The 25,865-nt window shown below is 44.1% G+C and overlaps 1 protein-coding gene across 1 annotated transcript in view; it reads left to right on the forward strand.

The window, feature by feature from the left end:
• The window catches only part of NUP210 (nucleoporin 210), a 155,498-nt gene extending 150,391 nt beyond the window's left edge, over positions 1-5,107 (forward strand). The window contains exon 40 of the mRNA XM_060239833.1: positions 2,889-5,107. Within this exon, the coding sequence (XP_060095816.1) occupies positions 2,889-2,995 (107 nt within the window). The 3' untranslated portion in view covers positions 2,996-5,107. The remainder of the gene's footprint in view (positions 1-2,888) is intronic.
• The last annotated feature ends 20,758 nt before the right edge of the window (positions 5,108-25,865 follow it).

Genomic DNA, 25,865 nt, shown 5'->3' on the forward strand with positions numbered 1-25,865 from the left:
TCCAGCACCTTTTTTTTTTAAGGAGTTTCCTGCTGAACAAGGTCTTGCTATCTTATGGAAACTGTATTTTCTTATTAAAAGAAAACAGAACCCAGAAATTGGAGAAGTTCAAATATTCATTTTCATCTCAGGACCAAACTATATATGATACACAGTCAATTGTGTGTTACTTTCATAAAAAAAATGACAATTAGCTTTTAAGGCTGCAGTTGTGAGTAGATGAATGATGGAAAGGGCAGAGGGAAGGGCTCGCCCCATTGTATTTTGCTCCTCACTCATACTTTTAGCCTACAGAGCAGCTTTTCATTAAAAGCAAACCAACCATTGACAAAAAGCACATGTCTGCATGTCGCATTTTGTTTGGCCCTATGTTACACACCATAGTCCTCATTCTCCCTGAAGAAGTGAACCTGTGGGTGGGATCACATGGCAGTATCCCGGCTCTGAAAAAGCCAGTTCTCTTTGATCCATTCCGCAGCATTTACATAGCCCCCACCCTGCTGCCAGGAGAGGCACAGGCCACACATGCACAAGAGGAGCATTGAGACTGCTCATGTGTGAGGTGGATGCATTGTGTGCCCAGCCATTCAGACAGCCGGGAAATGCACCCTATATACATTTTAGAGGTTTGCTACTGAAAAGTTCGCAGTAGCTATTTAATCCAGTGGGACTCGAAGTGGGTCAGATGTGTGTGTGATTGCGCATATTAAATCCAGATGGGTGGCATGGCTAGGCCAGGCCACATCTTATGTGATCGCACCCTGTGTCTAGGCTGAGCTCCAGGGTTGTTGGGCCGTCCCCTGGCACCCTCAGGTGGGTCAAGGGCAGAAATGATGTTGAATGGCACATCAGTGTCACTTCCAGGTGAAACTGTAGATGTAAAGCAGCTCATTAGATAACACTCTAGAATCCCCCCAGAAGTCTGGAAATACCATAGAGTTTCAGGGAAATTCCAGAACATTGCCTGATGCATTGATGTCACCTCTGAATTTCCAACTGGATGAGATATCACTGTGCCACACAACATCATTTCTGCCCCCACATTTCTCCCCATCAGATGCAAGGAATGGTGGAAGGACAAAATTGGTGAGAGATTGTCTGCCCAAAGTGAGCAGATGGTATGCCTGTGGACTGACTATTCTGCCATATTAAAAAAATCCCTTCAACTTAGAATTCTAGAAAAAGTAGGTTTTTATACTCTGTTTTTCTCTACCTTAGGAGTCTCAAAATGTCTTGCAATTATATTCCCTTCCTCTCACCACAACAGAAACCTTGAAAGATAAGTGGGGTGCTGGGTATACTTTAGCAGTGTGCAAAGAGTGCAGTGGAAATAAATCAGCCTCAGACACATCTGTGTTTAGCTTTTAATAAAAAGTTTTCCAAAGAGAAATTAGGGAAGGGCTACATGGGAGAGAAACAATAACAGACTAACATCTTTCTGATACTAACTCCATCTTGGCTCCTTCAACTCTCTTTGCTCTTCTGACTCAGTATGAGAATAAAGGAGAGGAAGTCCCCCCCACAAAGCTCCACCCTGTGATATACATGCCAAACAGCACGCACCATCTCCAATATATTGATTAGCCAATAATCAATCTTAAGCACAATACTTCCATTAAGGTGGGGACATCCTACTTCACAGCTAATTGGTTCTAAGCTAATTAGTTAATATTAGCATACAGAAACAACAGGTTAACTCTTTCAGTTTGGTGTAGAGAGCCAGTTTGGTGTAGTGGTTAAGTGTGCGGACTCTTATCTGGGAGAACCGGGTTTGATTCCCCACTCCTCCACTTGCACCTGCTGGAATGGCCTTGGGTCAGCCATAGCTCTGGCAGAGGTTGTCCTTGAAAGGGCAGCTGCTGTGAGAGCCCTCTCCAGCCCCACCCACCTCACAGGGTGTCTGTTGTGGGGGAGGAAGATAAAGGAGATTGTGAGCCGCTCTGAGACTCTTCGGAGTGTAGGGTGGGATATAAATCCAATATCATCTTCTTCTTCTTCTTCTTTCATGACTGAAGGATGATGACAGTTGCAAAACCCAACATGGGGCTGAGAGGGTTCTGAGAGAACTGTGGCTGGCCAAGATCACCCGGCAGGTTTCATGTGGAGGAATGGAGAATCAAACCCAGTTCTCCAGATCAGAGTCCCAGGCCCGGTGCATGGGAGTGGGCCATGTAGGTGGCTGCCTAGGGTGCCACATGGCCTACAGGGTGCCACTTGGTGCCCCCTCCCTACACGCCAAGATTGGGTTCCAGTGATAAATAAGCCTCCAAACTGAAGAAAGATGGATGAAATGTCTTGCTATCTAGAACAGACATCTTTGGATGGGCTTCCTTTAGCTCTATGAACTAATACTGGAATATGGATATTCCTTTGTGATTGGAAAGTTTTGTTGAACTGCTTTTGAACTGTCTTGTGGGAATATCCTTTTGAAGCATGTTCTTGTTCATTTGAAGTTCTATGTGCAAGCCTGGTCAGAACACCACTGACCTGCTGTTTCTGCCTGGGGGAGAAGCGGCAGAAGCAATTCCACCTCCCCCCCCTCTTTTAAAGGGCAGGGATGGGGGTGTGGGTGGGTCAGCTGCCTGGGGCAGCAAAAACCCCAGCACTGCCCCTGCAGAATCCTCTGTGCTTAACCACTACACCACACTGGCTCTAGATTTCAGGGGAAGGAGTTCTACCTTAGCCTTCTTCCTGACATATTAGTTCAGTGTGAATGAATAATTGATTATATGTGATTAAATCACTTGAGTTCCCTACCTGCAATCTGAAGTTGTGAGGTCTGGACACAGCTTTATCACCTGAATGAGAACTAAGCATTACTTGAAATCTGTTTTTGAAAATAGCTGGTAGAAGAAGAGGAAATGATCATTTCTGTTATTTATTGATAGGTGTTGAATTTCCTGTTCCATCTGCAGTTGCTTTCAGCCCTATACCATCAAGCAGAGAAAACAACTCTCCTCCCAGGCTATGGAGCCCCCAGTACGCTTCACAATAGAGAAAGCTATTTTCTACTCAAGGATTTTTGTTTTGGTTTTAAATTGGTGCCTTTGATACCACATGAAACTGTGTCAAAGCTTTGTTTACCTTAGTGTAAATTTTTTTAGTTAAGGGAACAACATAATCACTGTATGTTTTTAGTGCACCATGCTAATAAAATGTGTCTGCGTTGCTTTCAGTTTTGCAGACTCTGTTCCTATACAGTCTGTCACTTTGGAGGAAGGGGAGGCGACCAGTAGCTGGCTTGTTTCCCACCTCCCTTTCTGCATGCTGCAGTTAATTTCAGTTCTGCTTATTAATTGTACAGATGCACAGTGCTTCTTCACTTATTTTCCATGGATTATTTTTTATTGTTTACAATGAGACTGCATGCTTTTAGAATAGTGATATAACTAAAACATGAGCCAAGTGCATGAAGGATTATATGCTTCTACAGAACTAAAGTTTTAGTTTGGTTTTTCATTTTATTTTATTTTTGACACTCAGGAATAAATGTACTGCACTGATACATTTTCTCTCTGTTTAGCCTTACAAATCTTTGTAATTGGCCAGTCCAGAAGCAGTTATGCTGTAATAACTGTGAAGAGTTTCTTCTTTGTAAGAACTGTAGCAAAATCTCCCTTTCCCTACAAATGGTCAGCTCCTCCAGTTGCTGCTGCAAATGTAATAAGCATTCAGGATTTTTTTGTGAACTTTGTACTAAAGTTGTTTTATAACTTTGCAGACTTTTTTAAAAAAAATTGAAGACAATTTATTTTAACCATTTTTTTAAAAAAACAACCCTTGAATGGTGTAAGAGTGGAGGAGAAGACATCTTCATTAGCATTGTTTGTACTTCAACAGAAATGGAGCTCCCATGCACATCTGCTGAACTGTAAATTGAATTAGGAGCCTGATCTTTGAAGCGATGCAGAAGTACAAATGCCATTGAAATTCAGGAAGAGTAGTTCAGCCATCACAGTCTGGATTATGCAACAATAAATTGTTTTGTGCTGCTTTCTTCAAAATTTACTATAGTATGACTCTATTAGTACCTTACCAGAGTCTGGTCATAAGTTAAAATGCTTGCCAATGCTTCAGCTTTCCCTGATGTGAAACCATGGCAATATTCAGGGCAATGCGAAGTTACTGATTACTTCAGGTGGAATAGAACATCTCCCATGCACTTTCATGATATAAATTGTAAATACGGCTATTAATTATATATTACCAGGAATAATTACAGGAGAATTCTAATAGAGTTGTGCCTTTCTAAAACCATTGTATTTAATGGACATAGAAAAGTGTAACTCTGCTTACCATTGCACTGTTACTCATATATACAGACCAGACCATATTGTGCTTTCCAGCACATTATTTTATATATTGTTTTGGGCTGAATTTACTTTTAGGAACAATACAGTTTCGTTTGAACTTTCCATATATTGTTTTGTGGATTCCCTCCTCCCCCCAATTACTCCTGTGGGGAATTGCATGCTTCCATTCATAGCGGCTGCAGCAATCATAAACATTTTCAGATGTTGTGGTAGTAAGAAACTCAAATTCAGTAAATGTAATTGTTTCTAAGTTCTGATTCACTGGCTCATATCTTCTTGAATGCACAGCTGTCAGGTATCTCCGAAGAGATTTTATTGGGCCCAGCAACAGGTCACTGTGCAAATGCAATCTTGCTAACCCATCACGAAACAAGGCTGTCAATAAAATATATATACGAGAGTTTTTTGCAGAAGCTGAAAGAAAAATGTTTACCAAGGGAATGTTCTTAAGTCTTGTCTTGGCATAAACATTCTGCCTTACTTATACTATAAGAAGCCCTTTATCATGGGACTTCTAGTCAATTTTCTTGAGGCTTTAGGCTAAATATCATAGGTTTTGAATAGGAAGTCTTCTGTTCCAGTACAGTGAGAATTGTGTCTGTGAATCTGTTAAATTGTGAATTCTAAAAAAAGTGTTAAAAAGAATAATAGTTAAAAGAAGACTAAATGATGCACAAAAGATACTGTGACATAAAGCTTTATTTGTAAAGTATTATTGGAAAAATGCAGTTTTTGCTTGGATTTGTATAATCCATTCATGCAGTTTTGAAAAATAAAGATGTTCCTTATCTTGACGGGGTTGCATGGAACTGACTGGATGGGTATAGATGTGAATATTTAATTTTTAAAAAACATTTGTTTTAAAGCATTGCTATAATAAAACTACGACTTTAAAAAACAGGTAGCGTGCTTAAATTGAAGGAGACTGAAAAAAATACAAAAGGGAAAATAATAGCTTGGCTTACGGCATGACCGTGCTTTTACATCTCCTTGAACACTTTCCAAGTTTCTTTGTCTTTTTGTCTTTTTCTTTGGTGATAGAAGTGCATTTTAGATGGAAGGCACGATTACCTACTGACTCCATGGCGGAAGAAGCCCTACTGTCCTAGGGTTGTCATTTGAATAGGTCTAAAGGGAATTCAGGGTGTTCTTTCCCCTCCCCTCCTTTATTTAAAATGCTATTGCTTTCTGCTTTCTCCTCCAGTCCTAAAAGTGAGTGATTTGGGAAGGTGGAGGACAAAGAGAAGGCCAGGCTTTTCTCCTAGTGAAAATTGCACCAATTATTCCTCCTGCCCACTGACCTGTAGTTATCTTTCTAAAGACTGGAGTGGTCAACTTTACATTACTAGCTTGCTTCCATTGCAGAGAAGGTAAAAATCTGTTTTGGCAAGGAGCAATGGAGCTGCCAGAGCTTTGTTTAATCCACCTTCTGTCACCTAGACAACAACTGGAAAGATGATAGCTACAGATTCCCTAGGAAAGTGTCATGTGAAAGTTTTCACCTTCCTAGAATTTCTGGTTGAGATATACTAACAACCCTAGGTGGAAATTAAGTGACTTGAGTCTGATACATGGCATAATTCATACCTTCTCCAGCTCTAATTCTCTTTTAACAAAGGCCTGCCTCTTAAAATCTTTTAAGTGCCTTACTTTGATTGATCTACATGTATAGCTGGCACTCTTTGCTATTCCGAAAATAAGTTTTTAATTAAAGAGAGGGGAGTGAAGCTGTAGCTCTCTGTGTCTCCTTTTAAAGCTTATTCTACTGGATATTTGCATGAAGCACACACAGTATAGCAGGCAGTGCCCAAGAATAAACTCTCAAATGATGTCAGTGCCATTCTAGATGCTTTGAAGTTACCTGAAAAAGTTAGAAGTAAGGTAACCAAGTTTGTAAGTACCTTGCCACACATGGGTGTGCAACCAGTATCAAATGCCTGTTGTAAGGCCCCCTATACGCCCGTGCAAAGGGTGCACTGTATATAAGACATACTTTATCGTCTTTCACCCCCAAGTCTTTCACAGTACAAGTGCCAGTCATGTCTGGTTCAGAAGTAAGCCAGAATGTGGCCTGGAAGTGAACACCAAATCAAGATTGAGTAAAGCCAAACAAAATGGTTCCTGAAGCTAAGTACAACTCTGTGTTTGCTATTTTGGGAGGTGGTTCTAGTGTGTCAGGCTAATGGTTCCCCCCCTCCATGGAAAAAACAAAGTATCTCTTTGCATTATGGAGCCCACAGGAAAGAAGAGAATTCCTCCCTTTGCAGATCCTAACACCTGGTTCCTCCCTTACTGATCCAGTTAGACTTCAAGCAAGTGTGCATAAATTTGTAGCTCCAGATTGACATGGGAATGAATGAATGGAGAGTACTAGGTATGGGCAGCGTGTGAGACTACATTAAGACAACTGTAAAAATCTAGTTTTTGAGAGCCAATAAGATAGTTATGGCAGGGTTGCCACTTCCTGGAAAGTCAGGGAATGGAAACTGGTCAGGGAAATTGTGATTAAAATATATTCTAGCAGTGGATTTTTGGCCTGCTGCTGCAAGAGCGTGATCTGTTCTTGTGGCAACTGGCATAGAGAAGTAGCAGAATAGAAGTTAAACTTAATGATGCCCTTTCCCAGCTCCACCCCCAGCAACTAGCATAATATGTTTGTTGAGTTCTGTCCCTGCATGATTTCCAAGGTCTGCCTGTAGCATTTGCAAAGCAAGGCTAGTTTAAATGATTAGCAAAATATACAAACTTTAAACATCTAACTGTTTTCATCCCTACCTGCTAGTACCGCATTTAACTTACATACAAAGATAAGCATGTTTTGGGTCGTGCTTGTGTATGGAATGGATGTTTTGTCTCCTGCTAAACCCAGCACAGAGTTGGAAATGAATTTTGCTGCTGTTGGATTTCACAGACAACTAGCACTTTCTACTCTTCACCATGAAAAGTAAATTTTGTTCCTGCTGGAGTTTTCAGAGTACCATCTCTCTCACCTTCGTTCCTGACTTCTCCCATGCATAAAGGTTGCTAATGAGGGTTATCTGCTTCTCTAGATTGCAGAGATTCCACATCCTTTCTTGCTGCTGATCTGCTCATTACACTTTCTGGAACCAGAAAGTGAATGTGAAACTTTCCCAGCTTTGGAAAGTTCCTACTTGCTAGCATTCAGAGTTCACTTGAATTGAAGTTTGTATCTTGGTGTAATTTTTGGTGCAATTGCAAAATAGATGTTGCTTAAGTTAATGTTGAAAAAAGCTGTTATTAAATCTCTTACTTTGACAAATATTTTTGCAGTTGAGACTTGGGTAGTTGTAGGGTGGAACATTTCATTAAGCCTTGCATTAATGCAACAGACCTATTCATTTTTTAACTTGTGGTTATATTTGAATGGTGGTCAGGGAAATTGACAAATGTTGGTCAGGGAAATGAACAATACAATTTTAGTGGCAACCCTGTATGGCTGCATCTTGCCTTGAATGTTCAGGCATCCTCCTGTTATTATTCTATATATCTTGCAGAAGTGAGATGTCAGAGGGAAAGAAAAAAATAGAAGCTTTATGGGCAGTTTTCGTCCTATAAAAGAAAACTTCCAAACAAATGAATTTTTGGCAGCAATGAGCAGGTTTTATTGGTAGACACGTTTGCAAACATGGAGAGAGCACCACCTGAAAAAGGTGTGGTCTCTGAAGTTTGTGTACAATACAGCTCAATTTAAGGCTCCCGACGCATACCCCCCCCCCCCCCCGTCTCTCTCTGTCCCTCTAGCCAATCAGGCTTTAGACGGAGGGCTCCCAGTGTAATCTTATGACCGATGCGCTGATCTCATCCTACTCTTATATGGACATTCCGCGCCCCCCCCCCTTGTCCGGCATGATTATTACTTGCTGAGCGAGAAGAAAAAACACAGATTTGCAGAGATAGCATTATAAGATTTGGGACTTTTTAGCATGAGTAATGGCGAGAGGAATAAATAGCTAATTGCAGCGATATCAATTTTAACGAAGTTTGGGGCTTTCCATGACTAATTGCCCGCAAGGCATTTTTACCGTCTGGTTTTATCATGAGCAACTTCCGACATGGTCTGCTGTATTTCACGTGTCCAGGCCACTTACTGACAGAGCCTATATTTTAGTCTAGTAACCAGTTTAGGGTGTGGTGCCCCCAAGAGACCTGTTTTTTAATCTTATCAAAGCCATGTGAAGTTGACAGAGACAGTGAAAGAAAACAAGATGAACTGACTGAAGGAAAGGGATGTAGAAGTGAGTAAAAGTGGCAAAGGAAGTAGAGATTGAAAGAAGGTGAGATTGAGTACAACAAAGGCAATAGGAAGAGACAGAAGGTGACAGAAAAGGGGTAAATAAAGGGACAGAGAAGATGAACAAAGGCATAGCAGAGTACAAGTGAAAGAAGGTGACAGGAAAGAGGTTGCAGATGTGTTCAGGAGATTTCAGTAAGCATTGAATATTAGGAATGCTTTCCTTAAATAATAAAGGAATGCATTATGGCAGTGATGGCATCCCATCTTACATAACAAGCCATTACAAAAGAGAAAAACTCCAGAAAACAAAAAATATCAGCTGGTGTTCACAACCTTTATATTTAAAATATAACAAGAGCCAGTTTGGTGTAGTGGTTAAGTGTGCGGACTCTTATCTGGGAGAACCAGATTTGATTCCCCACTCCTCCACTTGCACCTGCTAGCATGGCCTTGGGTCAGCCATAGCTCTGACAGAGGTTGTCCTTGAAAGGGCAGCTGCTGTGAGAGCCCTCTCCAGCCTCACCCAACTCACAGGGTGTCTGTTGTGGGGGAGGAAGGGAAAGGAGATTGTGGGCCACTCTGAGACTCTTCAGAGTGGAGGGCAGGATATAAATCCAATATCATCTTCTTCTTGTGGGAGGGTGCATCCCAACCCCATTTGGTTTTTTCCCTCTCCCCCTTTCTCACTCTTCCCCTTCTGTCAATTTTCTCCCCTCCCATTCTCTAATTGTCTCCCCCTCTTTTCCCCTGTCCTCTTTTCTGTCAACTTACCCTCTTTCTCTTCCCCCCACCCCTTCTCTGAAAATCTCCCCCCCTATTTCTCGCCCCTCCCCTTCTCTAACTCTCCCCCTCCCCTTGTCAATATTCCTCCCATCTCTCTCCTTCCTTACCTTGATCTCCTCTTGCTGGTGGTGGCCCACTAGATTCACAGGGGAAATTCCATCTCCCCCACCCCGCCCCATCACCAAATCAGACACAGCTTTAGATCTCTGGGCCTAGCCATTATGGCAGCAGTGCATGGGAGCTGCTTCAGGGCAAAGTGGCTCCCAGACACTGCTGCTTACCACAACTTGGCCTGGAGTAGCTTCCAGACACTGACGCCATGACCAGCCCAGAACAGCTCCTGGACACCACTGCTGCCGTAGCCAGGCCCAGAGCAGCTCCTGAACACCTTTGCTATCAGCTCCGCAGAACAATCTTTAATTTACACAGATAATCTTTTATTATGAGGAAAACTGACACACACACACCCAGGGTGTGGTGTGTTGTTGTTGTTTTTTTTTAAGATTTCAGGTTTTTCTGCAAACATGGGGGGTTCCTTAAGTTTGCAGGAAAACCTGTTTAATATTAGCATGGCCCCAATCTACTGATTTAGATATCCACAGATGGGGGCCACACGTTGCTATTGCATATTAATGGTGTGATTTACTCCATTGGAAAAAAATAGCCTGTCAGTAGTGTAGCCAAGAGGCTCTGCCTGACTAATGGAAATGCCCCAACAAGCAATGGGGTAACCATGTTTTTACTTGAACCAGAGATTCTACAAAAACAAGCTGAGTGAGAACACTCTGTGAGCCAAAAGCCTGACAAGGCTCTCCAAAAAGGATTTCTGTCTAAGGTTGAAAAACAGGTATCCTCAAGGCTAGTTCCAATCTCCATCCTCCCTACCCTGTGATGAAATGTCAGTAATGAGTTGCGCCAGGTATAGTATCTCCACTTCTCAAGCTGGCTGGCAGCATCTGTCTAATCCTCTCCTGTCTCCAAGCACCTTTTGTTTTACCATATGGCTGATTCTGCACTCACCTTGGTCCGGGGCAGGCTTCCGTTTCCATGCAGAGCAAGCTGGCGGTTTCACACCAGCTGCTCCACGCCACCATTTTGTGCGGGGAAAACCCACGATTTGCCACGTCACAATGTAAACCTGAAAAAACAGTAAATGGTGTAAAATCGCCAGCTTGCTCTGCACAAAAACAGAAGCCTGCCCCGGACCAAGGTGAATGTGGAATCAGCCTATGTTAATGTGAAAATCCCATCACACAGCCTCTCTGTCCTTCCTGCCTCCTTCCCAAAGTACCAAGATAAAAATTAATCTTTAACATTGAACCAGATTGTTTTTCCTGACACCCATCAGGAATCCATTTCCACCTTTTATTTTAAAAGTGGGTATCCATTCAAGCACCCAGGAAAGCTCATCATTAACTCAATCATATTCCAAGAAGGGACCTCACCCCTCCAAGCACTATAAAACGTGAGAGCAAACCTCACCCTATTGTGCAATCTGTGGGCATACAGAAAATGGCACACTATTGGTCTTTTAAGGTGCCCCAGGGATGGAAGGCAGGCAGATAAAAAAAGCACATCCACACATGCACATCTGTCTGCCATCCCCGCCCCGCCCCCCAGTTACCCTGGTTTGCTGGGAGCCGGCTCGAAAAGTCACCAATTTCAAAGTAGTGGCTTCTCACTGAGGTGCCTCTGAGATTCCTCCCTGGATATCTGGAAGGCCAGAAAGCACCCAGAGAGAGCCTGGGGAGCTGCGGATGGGGCGCATGAGTGTCCAGATGCTTCATGGGACACCTATGGCCTGTCTCTCTTCCGAGCGCTGTCTGGAAGCTCCTGGGCACTCTATTTCTGGCCGGTTCTCTTCCGGGGCAGCTTGATGCTACCCTGAGCTGGCCGCCTGTTGTCAGCCTATGATAACAGGCAAAATTTACAATAGATTTCATTCAACAGAACCCCAAAGAGTGGATGCCTCATGCTTTCATCTTCCCATTCATTCCGATGGAGGTCCAATGTATCCCTATTGGGTGTGGGTATTTTCCATTAAAAAAGAGAAGAAAAACTGGGGAGGACCTGAAACAGTGGGCCACAACTGATGCCATTATTCTTGAGGAATAATGCACAGAGGAAGTGTACAGTTTGCTATGAGGTTGGGGACCATGCCTCCATTTCTGCTTGGCATGCAAAAGACCTGATGTTCTATCCAAGACCAGTTAAATGATCACGAGGGAGGTGATGTGAAAGATAGTCTAAGATCTTGGACAGCTGCTGCCTGTCTGAGTAGATAATACTGGCTTGATAAACAGATGGGTCATTCAGTATAAAGTCGTTTCCTGTGTTCACATGTTTTAAAAAGTACATGTTTGAGGGTGTAACTTCTAGAGCACCATACAACCCTGATACTGTATTTTGTCCAGTGCTCAAAAAGTTTATAAAGCATCATGAAGAGGTCAGTAGGCAGACTTTGGGGAGCTGGATTTGGCACAGGAGCATCCAGTTCCTGCCTTCTGCATAAAGAATTACAAAGTCCGTGTTGTAAAATGAAACTGGAGGTCCTCAGGTAAAATTGACATTCAGGTCAGTTGGAACAAAGAAAAGCTACATAAATATCTCCAAGTTTGGCTCATATTATCTCTAGTTACTGAATTACAATGGCATTCTGTGAAGTGAGATGTCTCAATGCCGGTGGACTGGTTTCACCATCTCAGTTTCCTGGGAGACTAGAAAGAATAAACAAAAACCTGGCCACAGGCACACATTCTCCCAGGTTACAAGCAAAGGCCCTGTTGCCCATACATAATCCTTTTGAATTAAAGAAATGTTTGAAAGGAAGAGTTCATCACAACATTGCTGTTATTTCTAAAACCTAATTGGCAATGCTTAGCAATCGTCATCACTGATGAATCTATAAATATCACAAAGCTGCAAGAATTAAAAAAGGAAACATAACCCGAAATGATGACAGTGTCAGTAAAGTAAGGGAGGGTAACAGATTTGGCTGTATCCCTCACAGACAGTTCCAAAACACATTTACATGGACATACTTTGCACATAAATAACAGGGAATTACAATATGTTAGGGCATGATGTAGTCAAAATTTTCCTCCATCTGTCCTATCTTGATTCACTTGCCTTAGTTTTCTCATTAATATCTACTTTCCACTGGCAGCCCTCCCATAAGCTATGGGTGGTAAATGGCACATGTAAGAGGATAAATTGGATTGTCCTCAGGGCCAATCCAAGATGTTTGGTGCCCTAGGTGAATTATGACTCTCCATGGAATTACAACATGTTAGGACAGAAGAGTGGGAAATCTAGAACGAATGTTTTACTTACTGAGCATTCAAAATGAGCAATGAGAAGGAGGAGGAGGAGAAGAATTGCAGACTTATACCCCACCCTTCTCTCTGAATCAGAGACTCAGAGCGGCTTACAATCTCCCATATCTTCTTCCCCCACAACAGACACCCTGTGAGGTGGGTGGGGCTGAAAGGGCTCTCAAAGCAGCTGCCCTTTCAAGGACAACTCCTGCAATAGCTATGGCTAACTCAAGGCCATTCCAGCAGGTGCAAGTGAAGGAGTGGAGAATCAAACCCGATTCTCCCAGATAAGAGTCATGCACTTAACCACTACACCAAACTGGCTCTCTATGAGAAAATAAAAGACCTCCATGTTCTATCATGGCAGCTACAGATGACTAGAGCCAACAAATATGGAGATTCTGGAAGCCCATTAATGCCAAGCTTCCATTGAAGTTACCACTGCAATATGGTTATCTGGGACACCAGAACCAGCCATTCTGTTGGGGTGACAGGACTTGTGCCCACCCCTCAGCAGTACTAGTGAATATGACAACAGGGAAATATGAATGATGGATCTGGAGCAGCTTGGGAGCAGGATGCCTGCCTGCCGGATCACATAATATCTTTATAACTTTATTTTATATTCTGACTTTCTTCTATTGTGACATTCCAGGCAACATGCAGACCAACCCAGATTCTCTAGAAGGCAGGTGGTCCCATTCTCTCCAAGCCAAAATGGGGAGCTAGAGTGCTCAGTGCTAAATGACAGATTAAATATAGTGGGCACCTCAGAAATATGGTGGAATGGGGAATGTTCTGCCTTACTGGATCACCTATCTATTGACAGCCAGGACTTGCAGACTTCCACATGGGAAGGTCTGGCACATTATGTGTGTATAATGTTATGGTATCTAGATGTGACTTTTTAGGTTTGGAACTGATAATGCAGAACTCCACGATGGACCATAGGCCCCAAAAGTTTAGTGCAAGCTTGCCAAAAACATAGGATTATACGTTATTTTTCAGGGTTAATTGTCTTCTAGTTTGTGTACTATAATTGCTTTAAGTATATCCTGCTTAGGTAGATATTGAGGTTACCCCAAAGCATCATTGGTTAGGGTATAGCAGCAGTTTTATCCTCTATTCCTGTTCTAATTATGGCCATTATGGAATTTTCCATTTTCATAGCAGCCACAAACTGGGTCAACATTTTCATTGAGCTGTCCACTACCAGTTGAAGGTCCCTGTCTTGATCAGTTGCTGCCAGCTCAGGTCCTATCATTGTATATGTAAAACTGGGATTATTTGCCCCAATATGCATAACTTTACACTTGCTAACATTACTATTTTAATGCCCATCCCCAGCTAAGGACACAATGTAAACTATAGTGAAATAGACAAATGTCCATCTAGTCTACATCCAGTTTCCTACAGTGACCAGCTCCATGCTTCCATGAAGACTGAGATGATAGTACATGGTTTGATGTATGTCACATATTATGATGCCTCTACACTTGGAAGCCATTGGGTGATGCTAGGTCTTCTATGTATACATGTAGAGAACATTCTCCATTTTAAAAAGTATATTCTAGTTGTTTAGCACTGTGAATAGATCAATCCATAGGTTTGCAAAACTTTTCAAAGCAAACTGAGAAGTTCTATACATTCATAGCTCGTTGTGGAGTTGTGGAGTGTGGCAGGCAGCTTACTGCAGAGGGGGGAATAATCAGGGGATTTGATGGTTCTATCACTGTGACAATCCGTAACACCATTCAGTTTTTGAGGTACCAACAACTATTTATTCTATTCTAGAATCCTTCCCTGTTCAGTTTTTTAGTTCTAGATGAGAACAAGAAAATAAACTAAATATTAAAAATAAAGGCAGTAGCACGAGCCAGTTTCTATGCTTAGTGCACATTTTAGCTAATGCTGGTTGCCTTGAGTACATTACCATCTAGTTCAGGCTATAAATTCTCTGCAACAGATCCAAACCTTTTTGCCAAAGGGGTAGAATGAAATCCAATACTTTGATCTTGCTGTGGTGTGTACATGAAAAGCACAGAAAACCTGAAGATAGTTTTAATTAGGTGGGGGAAAAAAATTTCAGAAGCTGACCTGATCCTGCGTGAATTTGAACTGGGAGGAAGAGAAGAAAGATCTCTATTACATTCATTTATCTAAGGAAATTCTTATGTTCTCACTACTGTTCTTTCTTTGAGACAATTAATTCGTGTCTATTCTCAGTCTTGCCTGTGAGCCAGCTCTAACTCAGTAAACAATCTTCACTTTTATTAGCATGACATTCCCACTCCTTTGAGGAAGGAGTTCATCTGGTGGCAGATGCCACAATTTGACTAGGATTTTAAGATGATCCATGCCCATGTCTTTTGTAATCCTTACTAATGCTAAGTACTGAGCAAACATACTGAACACAGAGGAGTTCTTACACATGCTGTGACTTTCATACTTGAATGTGTTTTTTTTTAAATCAGCACACAGGAATGGCATTGAAATATGTTAGCATTGTAGGGGAAAAGGATTTATTAAATTAAAATTTACTGCAATCTGTCTGGAGTAAAAGCACATTACAGTTGGAGTTCTATAGAATAGGCATCAAGAAGCCTCCTGCAGTAGTCTGAAAGCACTTCATGCAATATAGTTGAAGAGGATACACACTGAAAATATATTGTGTACCATAGACACTTCAAGAAGAAAGACTAAGATCAGCATGACTTTCCCAACACACAGTCATTAGCAGCACAATCCTTAGATTCAATGGTTTAGAATGGTTTAACTGTATTTAGGATTGCTTTGTAAGTACAAGAGGAAAACCTGCAACAACAGACATAAAGACCTTAGTCAAATACAGAAAGTGGATAGCACTGTTGTTAGTAGAGGGCCTTGGATTCCTTATTTCCCTGAACCTAACCAGGAAAATTATTTTGGGACTAAACAGTCAAGTTTAAATCTGAGCCTTGATCTGATATAGCACACCAGTTAAGAAGGGAAAACAAGATGGAGCATGAAGCAGTCTTTATTTCCCTAACAACATACGAAGCTGTGAAACACAAGGGAAAGCAAACACACAAAACAACATTCTAATACAGTAGCACAACCCTAGTAATGCTGCCCTTGGTTGTTGCATAACTCGGGGTGACTGCAGAGTCTAAGGAAAAAACAAAAACTTGGCTTACTCTGAAGAGTTTGAAGTGCTAAATCTGGGCAGAAGGCAAAAAGGCTGGTCCAGGGGCAAGGAATTCCCAGGGCAAAGGGGGTGGGTGGGTGGGAAATAAAAAAACAGAGTAAAGCATAAAGTTGGGGATCCAAGTGGGAGGCTCAGTAATTCAGAAAAGAGGCCAAAATTCTGGGATATAATCCAACTGCAGGTGCAGGAGGGTGCACATCTAGATGGATAGCAGGATTATTTATGTGGAGTGACTGAGTCACCAGCATGGTGGACCGGCTGGTCTGACAAAGACTGAACAGGGCTTGATGACATCCCCTTGAGTTTGGGATTTAATTACAGTAGACTGAAAACTAAGGAGGCCTTTAGTGGTTGAAAGTGGTGTCAAGTTGTAGCCAATTTATGGCAAACCCGTAGGTTTTTCAAGGCAAGAGATGTTTAGGTGTGGTTTAGATGTAGAGAGTCTTTTAGATGTAGTTTGTCTACTTCTGCAAAGTGACTTTGGGCTTTCTTGGTGGTCTGCAATCCAAATACTGACCAAGGCTGAGCTTGCTTAGCTTCTGAGATCTGATGAGATCAAGCTAGTCTGGGCCATCCAGGACAGGATGGTTTTAGCCTCATGTTATTTCCCAGGAAATGTCAGAATAACTCTTATTTATTAATTTGTAATTTGAGTCATCTTCTGGAGGCTGAAGATGTGCTCAATATGTTCTTTGGAGCATTCCAGCAGGTGGACTATTCCCACATAAGAGCATCCAAGGGAAATTCATGTGAGTTCAGCCCCGTTCCCTCATCATAATGATCTGGATTATTTTATCCAAGTCTTCAGGGGTGTGCAAATGTAGGGTTCCCTGGGTGAGGGAGCAGCCTCATTCCCAACAAGGAGTGCTAGGATGGGCATTCTGCACTACACATGGAGTGTTAGAGAATTTTAAAAATAATGTTCTGTTCCTGTGCTGAGTCACCGCTTGAGAGACAGTGAGAGTCTTGTGCACAATTGCATGAGAGCAAGCTTAGGAAGCATGTTCCAAGGACAAACATTTGCTGTTATCAGTTTGAAATTCAGATTAATATCTTACCATAGGCACATATTATTGTAAATGCTTCCTAAAATATCCTACATATTTAAGAGAGGGTGAATGAATCGGGATTGCCAAGTCAATTTTTAATGTCATGTATTTCCAAATTATGCTCACAGTGGTAATATATCTACATAGGAAATTATCTGCTAAAAGAGATTTAACTTATCACTATAAATTCCCATCACAGTGACAACAGTTGCAAATGTGGAGTTAAAAGGACAAAGTTTTGGATTTAAAGCTAGCAAAGCAAGAAAGTGTCACTCTACAATAGAAATCTGATCACCAAGAAGAAATCATTGTCTTTTGTTGGAGGCATAATATTGAAAAAGCCTTTCACTTACAATTTAATTCTAGAACAAATCGTAAGTCCAGTGGCACCTGTAAGACCAACAAAAGTTTATTCAAGATATGAGCTTCCATGTGCAGGCACACTTCCTCAGATACACAGAAATGGAAGTTAATATTTCATAATAATGTTTCATAAATAAGCATCTGCCTATATAAATGAAACTAACTTCATAATAATGTTTCTGTTGGTATGTACAGAAAAAGTTCACTCAGATTGCATTGAGGCCCACTAAACTTGAGATGGAAAACTTCAGGCACAACCCACAAGTTTACCTTATCTTTTTTATTTGGGCTGGGTGACACCCAGCAATGTTGATGGACAGCCATTCAGACATCACTCTGTTCCAGTATTTGGACATAATTTATAAAGGCTATACGGTCTTTAGTGGACCAGCCTGGTTACAATATGACCAGGAATTTAGGATGAGGGCTGCCCTGTATCCGTCCCTTCAGTGGGATCGGATTCATCAGCAGCTTTGGCTGCAGGTTATGTCCCCGGCTAGGCCTAATCTGGGTGATCGCTCTGATAGTGGTCACTTGGTGAGTAGGTCATCCACATCCGCTGCTGGTTCATCAGGCTTTCCCTGCAGTGCAGCGGGGCAGGTGGTTCAACCCTGCATGCTCTGCTGGGAATTTGGATCCCTTGGGGTATGTAATAGGAAGGCGTGCCAGTTCAAGCACGAGTGCCCCATGTGTGGTGGTTCCCACTCATTTGACAACTGCCCTAGAGCCCATGGGCGTAAAAATACGAAGAAGCCTGGCGGGAGCGGAGGTGCCTTTCCAGCTAAGAAAAGGGCCCAGCCCGATAAGGGTGGGACCTCTTGAGCAGTGGCTGTCGAGGTACCCTCGAAGGTTTGATAGTTTGTATTTGTTAGAAGGTTTTAAAGTTGGGTTTAGGATCCCTTTTCAGGGTCCTCGAGTTCCATTTATGTCAGGAAACCTTAAGTCAGTTCAGGGCTTGGAGCAGGTCATTAGGGACAAGATTGCAAAAGAGCTGGCTGAGGGAAGGATACTGGGTCCTTTTTCACATCCTCCAGTGAGTACTCTTAGAGTCTCACCTTTGGGTGTGGTGCCTAAAAAGGCGCCTGGTGAATTTCGTTTGATTCACCATTTGTCTTTTCCTAAGGGAAAGTCCATGAATGATGGGATCCCGGAGCACTTATGCTAAAATAGGTACACCAGCTTTGAGCAGGCTATTGCCATGGTGAGGCGTTGCAGGGTGGGGCAGAATTGGCAAAACATTAAGTCTGCGTTTCGCCTTTTACCTGTCCATCCCGATGATTTTGAACTTCTAGGGTTTTCTTTTTAGGATCAATTTTACATGGATAGAGCATTGCCAATGGGCTGCTCTGTGTCATGTTCGGCTTTCGACCGTTTCAGCACATTTTTGGAATGGGCTGTGCGGGAGAAAGTGGGTTTGCAGGATGTCTTCATTAGTTGGATGACTATCTTTTTGTGGGTCCCGAGGGGACTGGGCGTTGTGGACAGTTGCTGTCTGGCTTTGTTGAGCTGGCGGCGGAGCTTGGGGTTCCTTTAGCGCCTGAGAAAACTGAAGGCCCGACCCAGGGGGCCGGCGCAGGGGGCCATCGTTGTGGGACCCAGGGGGCCGGCGCAGCGGCACGCCGAAGCAGCCTGTCACTAATAACACAGGTCGAGATGCAGGACAGGAACCTGGAAGTGACCGACAGGCTGCTTCAGCGTGCCGCTGCACCGGCCCCCTGGGCCCCGCAATGATGGGACCGATGCCACAGGGATGGGCTCGAAACACTCTATAACCCCTCAAAAGAACAGCAGTCTAGCTCGCTTCCCCCGAGCCCTGCCGCCATAAGCCTCAAGGGGGCTCATTTTGCGGCATCTCCCGGCGGGAGGGTGGCACCCGCACGGGACACATATCAAATGAAAGAGGGGGCGCAGGGCTATCAGAAACAGCCGGTGGAGGGAGTCGGGAGACCACCCCACTGGGGGATCCAAACCCCGAAACTGATGAAGGTGGCGCAGATAGAGCCAACAGAGCAAATAGGACAAAATAAATAGGCTGCATTATGCAGCACAGTTGAGAAAGTGCCTTATCCCATATACTGATGAAGTAAATACAGGATTTGAGAACAAAATTGCACCAGAGAAGACACAAACACAAAGCTCCCTTACACTGAATCAGTGCTTGAGTCCACCAAAGTCAGTATTGTTTACTCCAGGGGTGGCCAGAGTTGCTTAACAAAAGAGCAACACAGAATAAAGGTCAGATGTTTGAGAGCCGCAAGACATGAACATCGTATATTTGAGAGCCAAGGAAGGAAGGAAGGGAAACAGGGGAGATATTCTCTGCTGGTCTCCTGTCCTGTCTGGCTAGGTCAGCAACCAGAAAACACCAGATACCTCCCTTAGTCAATGAAAACAATGTACATAATAATAATAATAATAATAATAATAATAATAATAATAATAATAATAATAATAATAATAATAATAATAATAATAATATTTTATTTTTATATCCCGCCCTCCCCGCCAGGCGGGCTCAGGGCGGCTAACAGACATGGGGTCCCATGATTCACATTAAACAATATAACAGGCATGGGAGTCCCATGATTCACATAAAACATAGCAATTTAAACATTAATTACAAATAAGTTATTTAAAATACATAAAACATATAAAATAGGTGCTAAAATAATATAGTCCTGATGTATATGAGATGGCTAAATATCTGTTCGTTCGTTATCAGGTTCTGTCTGTGCTGACCCCTGACCCGCAGGCCCCAGAAGTGACGCAGGCCTCGGTGGGCCCGGATCTTCTTCAGACGCTCCAAGTCCTCACGCAGCTTGTTATCCAGCCCGTTGGCTAAGACCTGGCTATACTTCCCGTCCTTGACGTCCTTCTGCCGGTTGAGGAACCAGTCGGGGATTTTGTACTGGCGGGGGTTCTGCATGATGGTGATGACACGCTCCACCTCGTCTTCAGTGAGCTCCCCAGCTCTCTTGGTCAAGTCAATGTCTGCCTTCCTCAGCACCACATGGGCGTAACGCCTGCCCACACCCTTGATGGCCGTGATGGCGAAGGCGATCTTCCGCCGCCCATCGATATTGGTGTTGAGGACTCGGAGGATGTGCTGGAACTTCTCTGGGATCACGAGAGACTTGAAAAATACGCAAAGCACAAGTAGTATAGGAAAATGATCACCCTATCTATATGGCAAAAAAAAAAGTCAAAATGCTGTATTACACAAGCTATTGCCAATAAATGCAAATGCCAATAAATGCAAAAGTAACCATATACCAAACCACCAAAACAGGGAGGGAGGAAGGAGGGAGGGAGGGAGGAAGGAGGGAGGGAGGGAGGGAAGGAAGGGAGGAGGGAGGGAAGGAAGGAAGGAAGGAAGGAAGAAAGGAAGGAGGGAGGGAGGAAGGAAGGAAGGAAGGAAGGAAGGAAGGAAGGAAGGAAGGAAGGAAGGAAGGAAGGAAGGAAGGAAGGAAGGAAGAAAGGAAGGAAGAAAGGAGGGAGGGAAGGAAGGGAGGAGGGAGGGAGGGAAGGAAGGAAGAAAGGAAGGAAGGAAGGAGGGAAGGAAGGGAGGAGGGAGGGAAGGAGGGAAGGAAGAAAGGAAGGAGGGAGGGAGGGAGGGAAGGAGGGAGGGAGGAAGGAAGGAAGAAAGGAAGGAGGGAGGGAGGAAGGAAGGAGGGAGGGAGGGAAGGAAGGAAGGAAGGAAGGAAGGAAGGAAGGAAGGAGGAAGGAAGGAGGGAGGAAGGAAGGAGGGAGAGAGGGAAGGAAGGGAGGAGGGAAGGAGGGAAGGAAGGGAGGAGGGAGGGAGGGAAGGAGGGAAGGAAGGAGGGAGGGAGGGAGGAAGGAGGGAGGGAAGGAAGGGAGGAGGGAGGGACGGAAGGGAAGGGACGGAAGGGAAGAGAGGGAGGGAAGGAAGGAAGGAAGGAAGGAAGGAAGGAAGGAAGGAAGGAAGGAAGGAAGGAAGGAAGGAAGGAAGGAAGGAAGGAAGGAAGGCCGCCCCCTCCCGCCAGCCGCCTCCCTCCGCTTTCGGCCCCCTCCCTCCCTGCTTACCTTCATCCAGGGCGGGGTGGCGGCCTCTCCTCCCGGCGGCTGGTGCTGCTGGCGGGGCTGGCGGCGGCTGCGGAGGCTGGAGAGGGCCTCCGCTGGTCTCTGGAGGGCCTCCAGGGACCAGCACCGGCCTCTCCGCGGCCTCCGCTGGTCGGCGCTGGTCGCTGGAGGCCCTCCAGAGTCTCTGGAGGGCCTCCAGCGACCAGCGCCGGCCTCTCCGCTGCCTCCCCGGCCTCCTCCTGAAGTGTAGGGCCCGCGCACGGGGCCCTGCGGCGGTGGCGGAGGCCGGGGAGGCGGCGGAGAGGCCGGCGCTGGTCGCTGGAGGCCCTCCAGCGACCAGCGCCGGCCTCTCCGCTGCCTCCCCGGCCTCCGCCACCGCCGCCGGGCCCCGCGCGCGGGCGGGAAAGGCGGAGAGGGAGGGAGGGAGCGTCCCTGCGCGTGCGCAGGGACGCTCCCTCCCTCCCTCGCCGCCTTCCCCACCGGTGTGCGCGGCCCACCGCCTCCGGGGCTGGCTAAACCGGGACCTCTAATGGTCCCGGTATAGCCAGCCCGGGAGGCGGGAATAGGGGGCCAGAACCGGGACATTCCCGGGTGCCCGGGATGGTCTGGCCACCCTACTTGAACCCCAGCTTTCACTGGGATTTAACTCAGGCCGTGAGCAGAGCTTGAACTGCAGTACTGTAGCTTTACCACTCTGCGCCATGGGGCTCACAGGTAATAGCAGTACTTTAAGCCTTATGAGGATGTTATGATTAAAATGGGCGATTGGCTTAGGGTTGACAGGTCTGTGTTGGAAAATACCTGAAGACATTGGGGGTGGATTCAGGATAGGGTGGGGTTTGGGGAGGAGAGGGGCCTCAGCATGGTCCACCCTCCAGAGCAGCCATTTTCTCCAGGGGAGATTGATTCAGTAGCACAAAAACTCTGGGACTACTTCAATTTGGTAACCCACCAGCAACAATGCACTATTGTAATCATATGCGAGACTATTTATTCGTCCTGCCCACTTTCAGTGTAAATTATTATATATATGCCAATTTATTTTATAACAGCAATAATCCATTTGGATTTGTGACAGGCAGATAAATATTTAGTTTTACTTTACTGTATACTGAATGAGAACAAAGATTGCTCTCTAGAACAACCGCTTACCATCATTATCTAGCACTGGAGTTTATGACTATGCTTTACAGGACCTATATTAATCTTCACTGGGCCTCCAGCACATAGGAAACCCACCTTATGCACTACATTTTCCTCCCTTGATGCTTTGATAAACCACTGCTTCACAGAATAAAGGCTGGGGGTGGTTTCAATGTGTGGGTTTTTGTGAGCTTTTTAAACAGAATATTTTTTGTTAGCTGCTGAGAATGCAGAAATAACTCTTCGTCAGCTTAATAGCAGAACCACTTAGGAGAATTTATGCTTCAGAATCCTAGGTTTCACCTCCTGTCCCATGTGGTCTGTTTGTCAGGCTGGTTATGGCTCTTCCCTCTTTCTCACATAACAGATCATTTAGTCCTGTCCCCTTTCCCCCTCTCTTCTCCTACCTATGGGTGGGTGACAGAGGTGGCAATGCTGAAGTCCCATTGCCTAGTAAGATCTTAGCATACTGCTTTTTGATAGTTTAGAAGATGGACCATATAACCTGCATAGCATGCAAGCACATGGCCTAATAATGGTATGCACATATCCATAGTATAATAATATATACATGTATAGTATTTATAGCACAGTATATTATATTATCCGTTATTCTTCTCCTAATGGATCAAATAAGATATGATAGATGGGCGTGATAATTATTGCTGTTATTGTTAAAAGAACTTATTGCATTATAGGTTATCCTATAGACATAAAACCAGTTACATGTCGGCAAATCCAAGCATCCTGATTGGTTGGGACTGGGTGGAACTGCACTTCATCAACCTTTGGCCTGTCAAACTATCAGCCAAGAGTACTTGCTTGCCACTGGTTGAGTCCGCTCCTCTCTCCCACCCAAGTGGCTGTTGCTACCCAGCAAAGCTGGTTCTGTCAGTGAAAGGCAAACAACCTTAGTTCTGGCAGTTACTGGCTCTTCCTACTCTCCCATTGGCTGAGCCACCTGTCACACTGATTCTCAGAGGAGAGAAGGAACACCTTCCTTCTATTGGCTGAGGGAGGGAGGAGAAGGGAGACAGCCAGAGAAAGGCTTCCCTTGATTGGCTGACTTCTTCCTATGTTCCTCTGGAAAGGGGGCGGGGAGGAATGGCATCCTTTGCCAGCAAACCAAATACAGAGAGAAAGATTGAAGTCCTGTGCTTAAGATGAACAATGTTGTCCGAGAGAGATTTCCAGCCTAACCCACCTCACAGGGTTGTGAGCAGAGATGATGTAGGCTGCTTTAGTCTCCCTCCCTCTGTGGAGAAAGACTGTCCTTTATCTATGTAGAGGCTGCAGGGAAGGGGGAGGCAATGGAAAGCTGAAGTCAGAGGGATAAAGGGAAGGAGATAGAGTTGTCAATTCCAGGTTAGGAAATTCCTGGAGATTTAAGGGGTGCAGCCTGGAGACAGTGGGGTTTGAGGAGGGGTAGAACCCCAGACAGATACAATGGCACTTCCTCCTAGGAACCACTGTTTCCAATCTCCAGGACTGTTGCCAATCTGAGGGCTGGAGATCACTCAGAATTACAACTGCTCTCCAGATGACAGAAATCAGCTCCCCTTTAGGTGTGTGTGAGTGGGGGGAGTGAATGCCTTCACTTGGGCAGGTGGAAAGACAGCAAGGGTGTGGGTGAGTGAATGTCATGGGTGGAGGGGAAGTGGCATGCCAAGGGTGCAGGTGTAGTTAAGAGGAAGAAGTGGTTGGGGTGGATGGTATTAGGATGGGGGGGTGGAAAGTTGGGAGGTGGGAAGTCACCAAGGGTGGGGGGAAGTGAATGCCTTCACTTGGGTGGGTGGATGGAAAGAATGCAACAGTGAAGAGGGCAATCTCCCAGAGCCTCTTTCTAGAGGGGGTCATTTTTTGCAAACCCAGCAGAAACAGTGCAATTTGCCCAGTAGATCCAGGGCCATTGTGGCTGCGCAAATCCAACACTTCTGCTACTCCCAGAAACTGTCATTTCACTCCCTGAACACTTCTGCTATTCCCAGGGGGTGCTGTTCCACTTGAGAGAGCTGTCATTCCAGTCCCAAAGCACTAATTCTATTTCTGGGGGTCATCTTTCCACTCAGGGACCTGTTTTTCCAGCCCCAGAGCAGTTTGTCTGGGCCTTCTTTCCTTCTTCATCACAGCTTGCTTTGCCAAGCTTACTCAATCACACAGGAGCTTCAGAGCAAAGCCTCTATTTTCTCCATTGATTGACCAGCACATGAAACAACTTATGTACAGAAGCTTGTAATGCCCAGCCATTTCATGTTTTCCCCGAGGTCTTAGGCTCAAAGCATTGACCATGAGATTTCTGTAATGAATGTCAATACATCAAAAGTAGGTTTGCAACTTATAGACACACACCTGAACAACATACTAAGATTACTACAGTACAGGCATTGTCTCCAGATTTTGATGCAATAATTCAGAGCAAGAGGTGTCAGTTAATCAGAGACTGTTAAATAAAGTATTGCAAGAGTACTAATTTAAGCATATTTTAAGTTTTTTAAAAAAAATCTTTAATTGTGTTTGTGTCTTTCATAAAGTTTATATCTCTGCTACCTGACATTACATTTATGACACACATGGCCTGGCCCAACAAGGCCTCATTTATGTTGGATCCAGCCCACATAATAAATGAGTTCGACACCCCTGGGTGGGTTTCTAAGTGAATCCAGCATGGGTCTTTCATGTTTCTAAAAGATTCTGTTAAGCCTTGCTGAAGCTGAGAACTGAAGGCTCAGAAGACTTTTAGATATAAAGTCTGAAACCAGCAAATATTTTCCAAAATGAAACCAGATGATTTTGCCCATCTTTATCAAAAGGTTTGTAACTTCTTAATGAGAGAAACATAGAAGATTTTTCAAAATAACAAATGTGACAGAAAATTTAAACTCAGGAATAGAGATCAAGACAAGGAGAGCTGGACAATGTGGATCGTACTTTATTTCTACAAATACCTGGAGTACCACACTCCAAAAGTGAATCCAAGTAAGCTTATCTTTATTAGTACTGACAAACAGCTATTCCTGACTTGGTACAGCACTCATTTTATGTACTTACTATGTTTATATTGTTCTTTTAATATGGTTGTTGACAACAATGCTTCCCTCCCCCTTTCAGATAGCTGACAATGTCAATTAGTTTAATTATTCAGAACATCTGACTTTCAACCTTGAAAACTCAGAAGCATCACTTCTTTTTGGCAAAAATCCAATCTAGGTAATAATCTTTAAATCCAAGCTTTGTTTCTCCACACTCTGCTGCTGTTCTGTTTGACATCACTTTATCATTCAGTAAACACCTTGAGGTTGATCTATCAGGAACTTCCCGCACAAGTCCAATGGAGAGCAATTTCTATGGATTATGTGACACATGGTATTATACTGTTTGAGCAAACAAAATCTCACATGGAATCTTCCACTGGTT

The sequence above is a fragment of the Heteronotia binoei genome, chromosome 5 (genome assembly GCF_032191835.1).
Source record: "Heteronotia binoei isolate CCM8104 ecotype False Entrance Well chromosome 5, APGP_CSIRO_Hbin_v1, whole genome shotgun sequence".
Classification (NCBI taxonomy): Eukaryota; Metazoa; Chordata; class Lepidosauria; order Squamata; family Gekkonidae; genus Heteronotia; species Heteronotia binoei.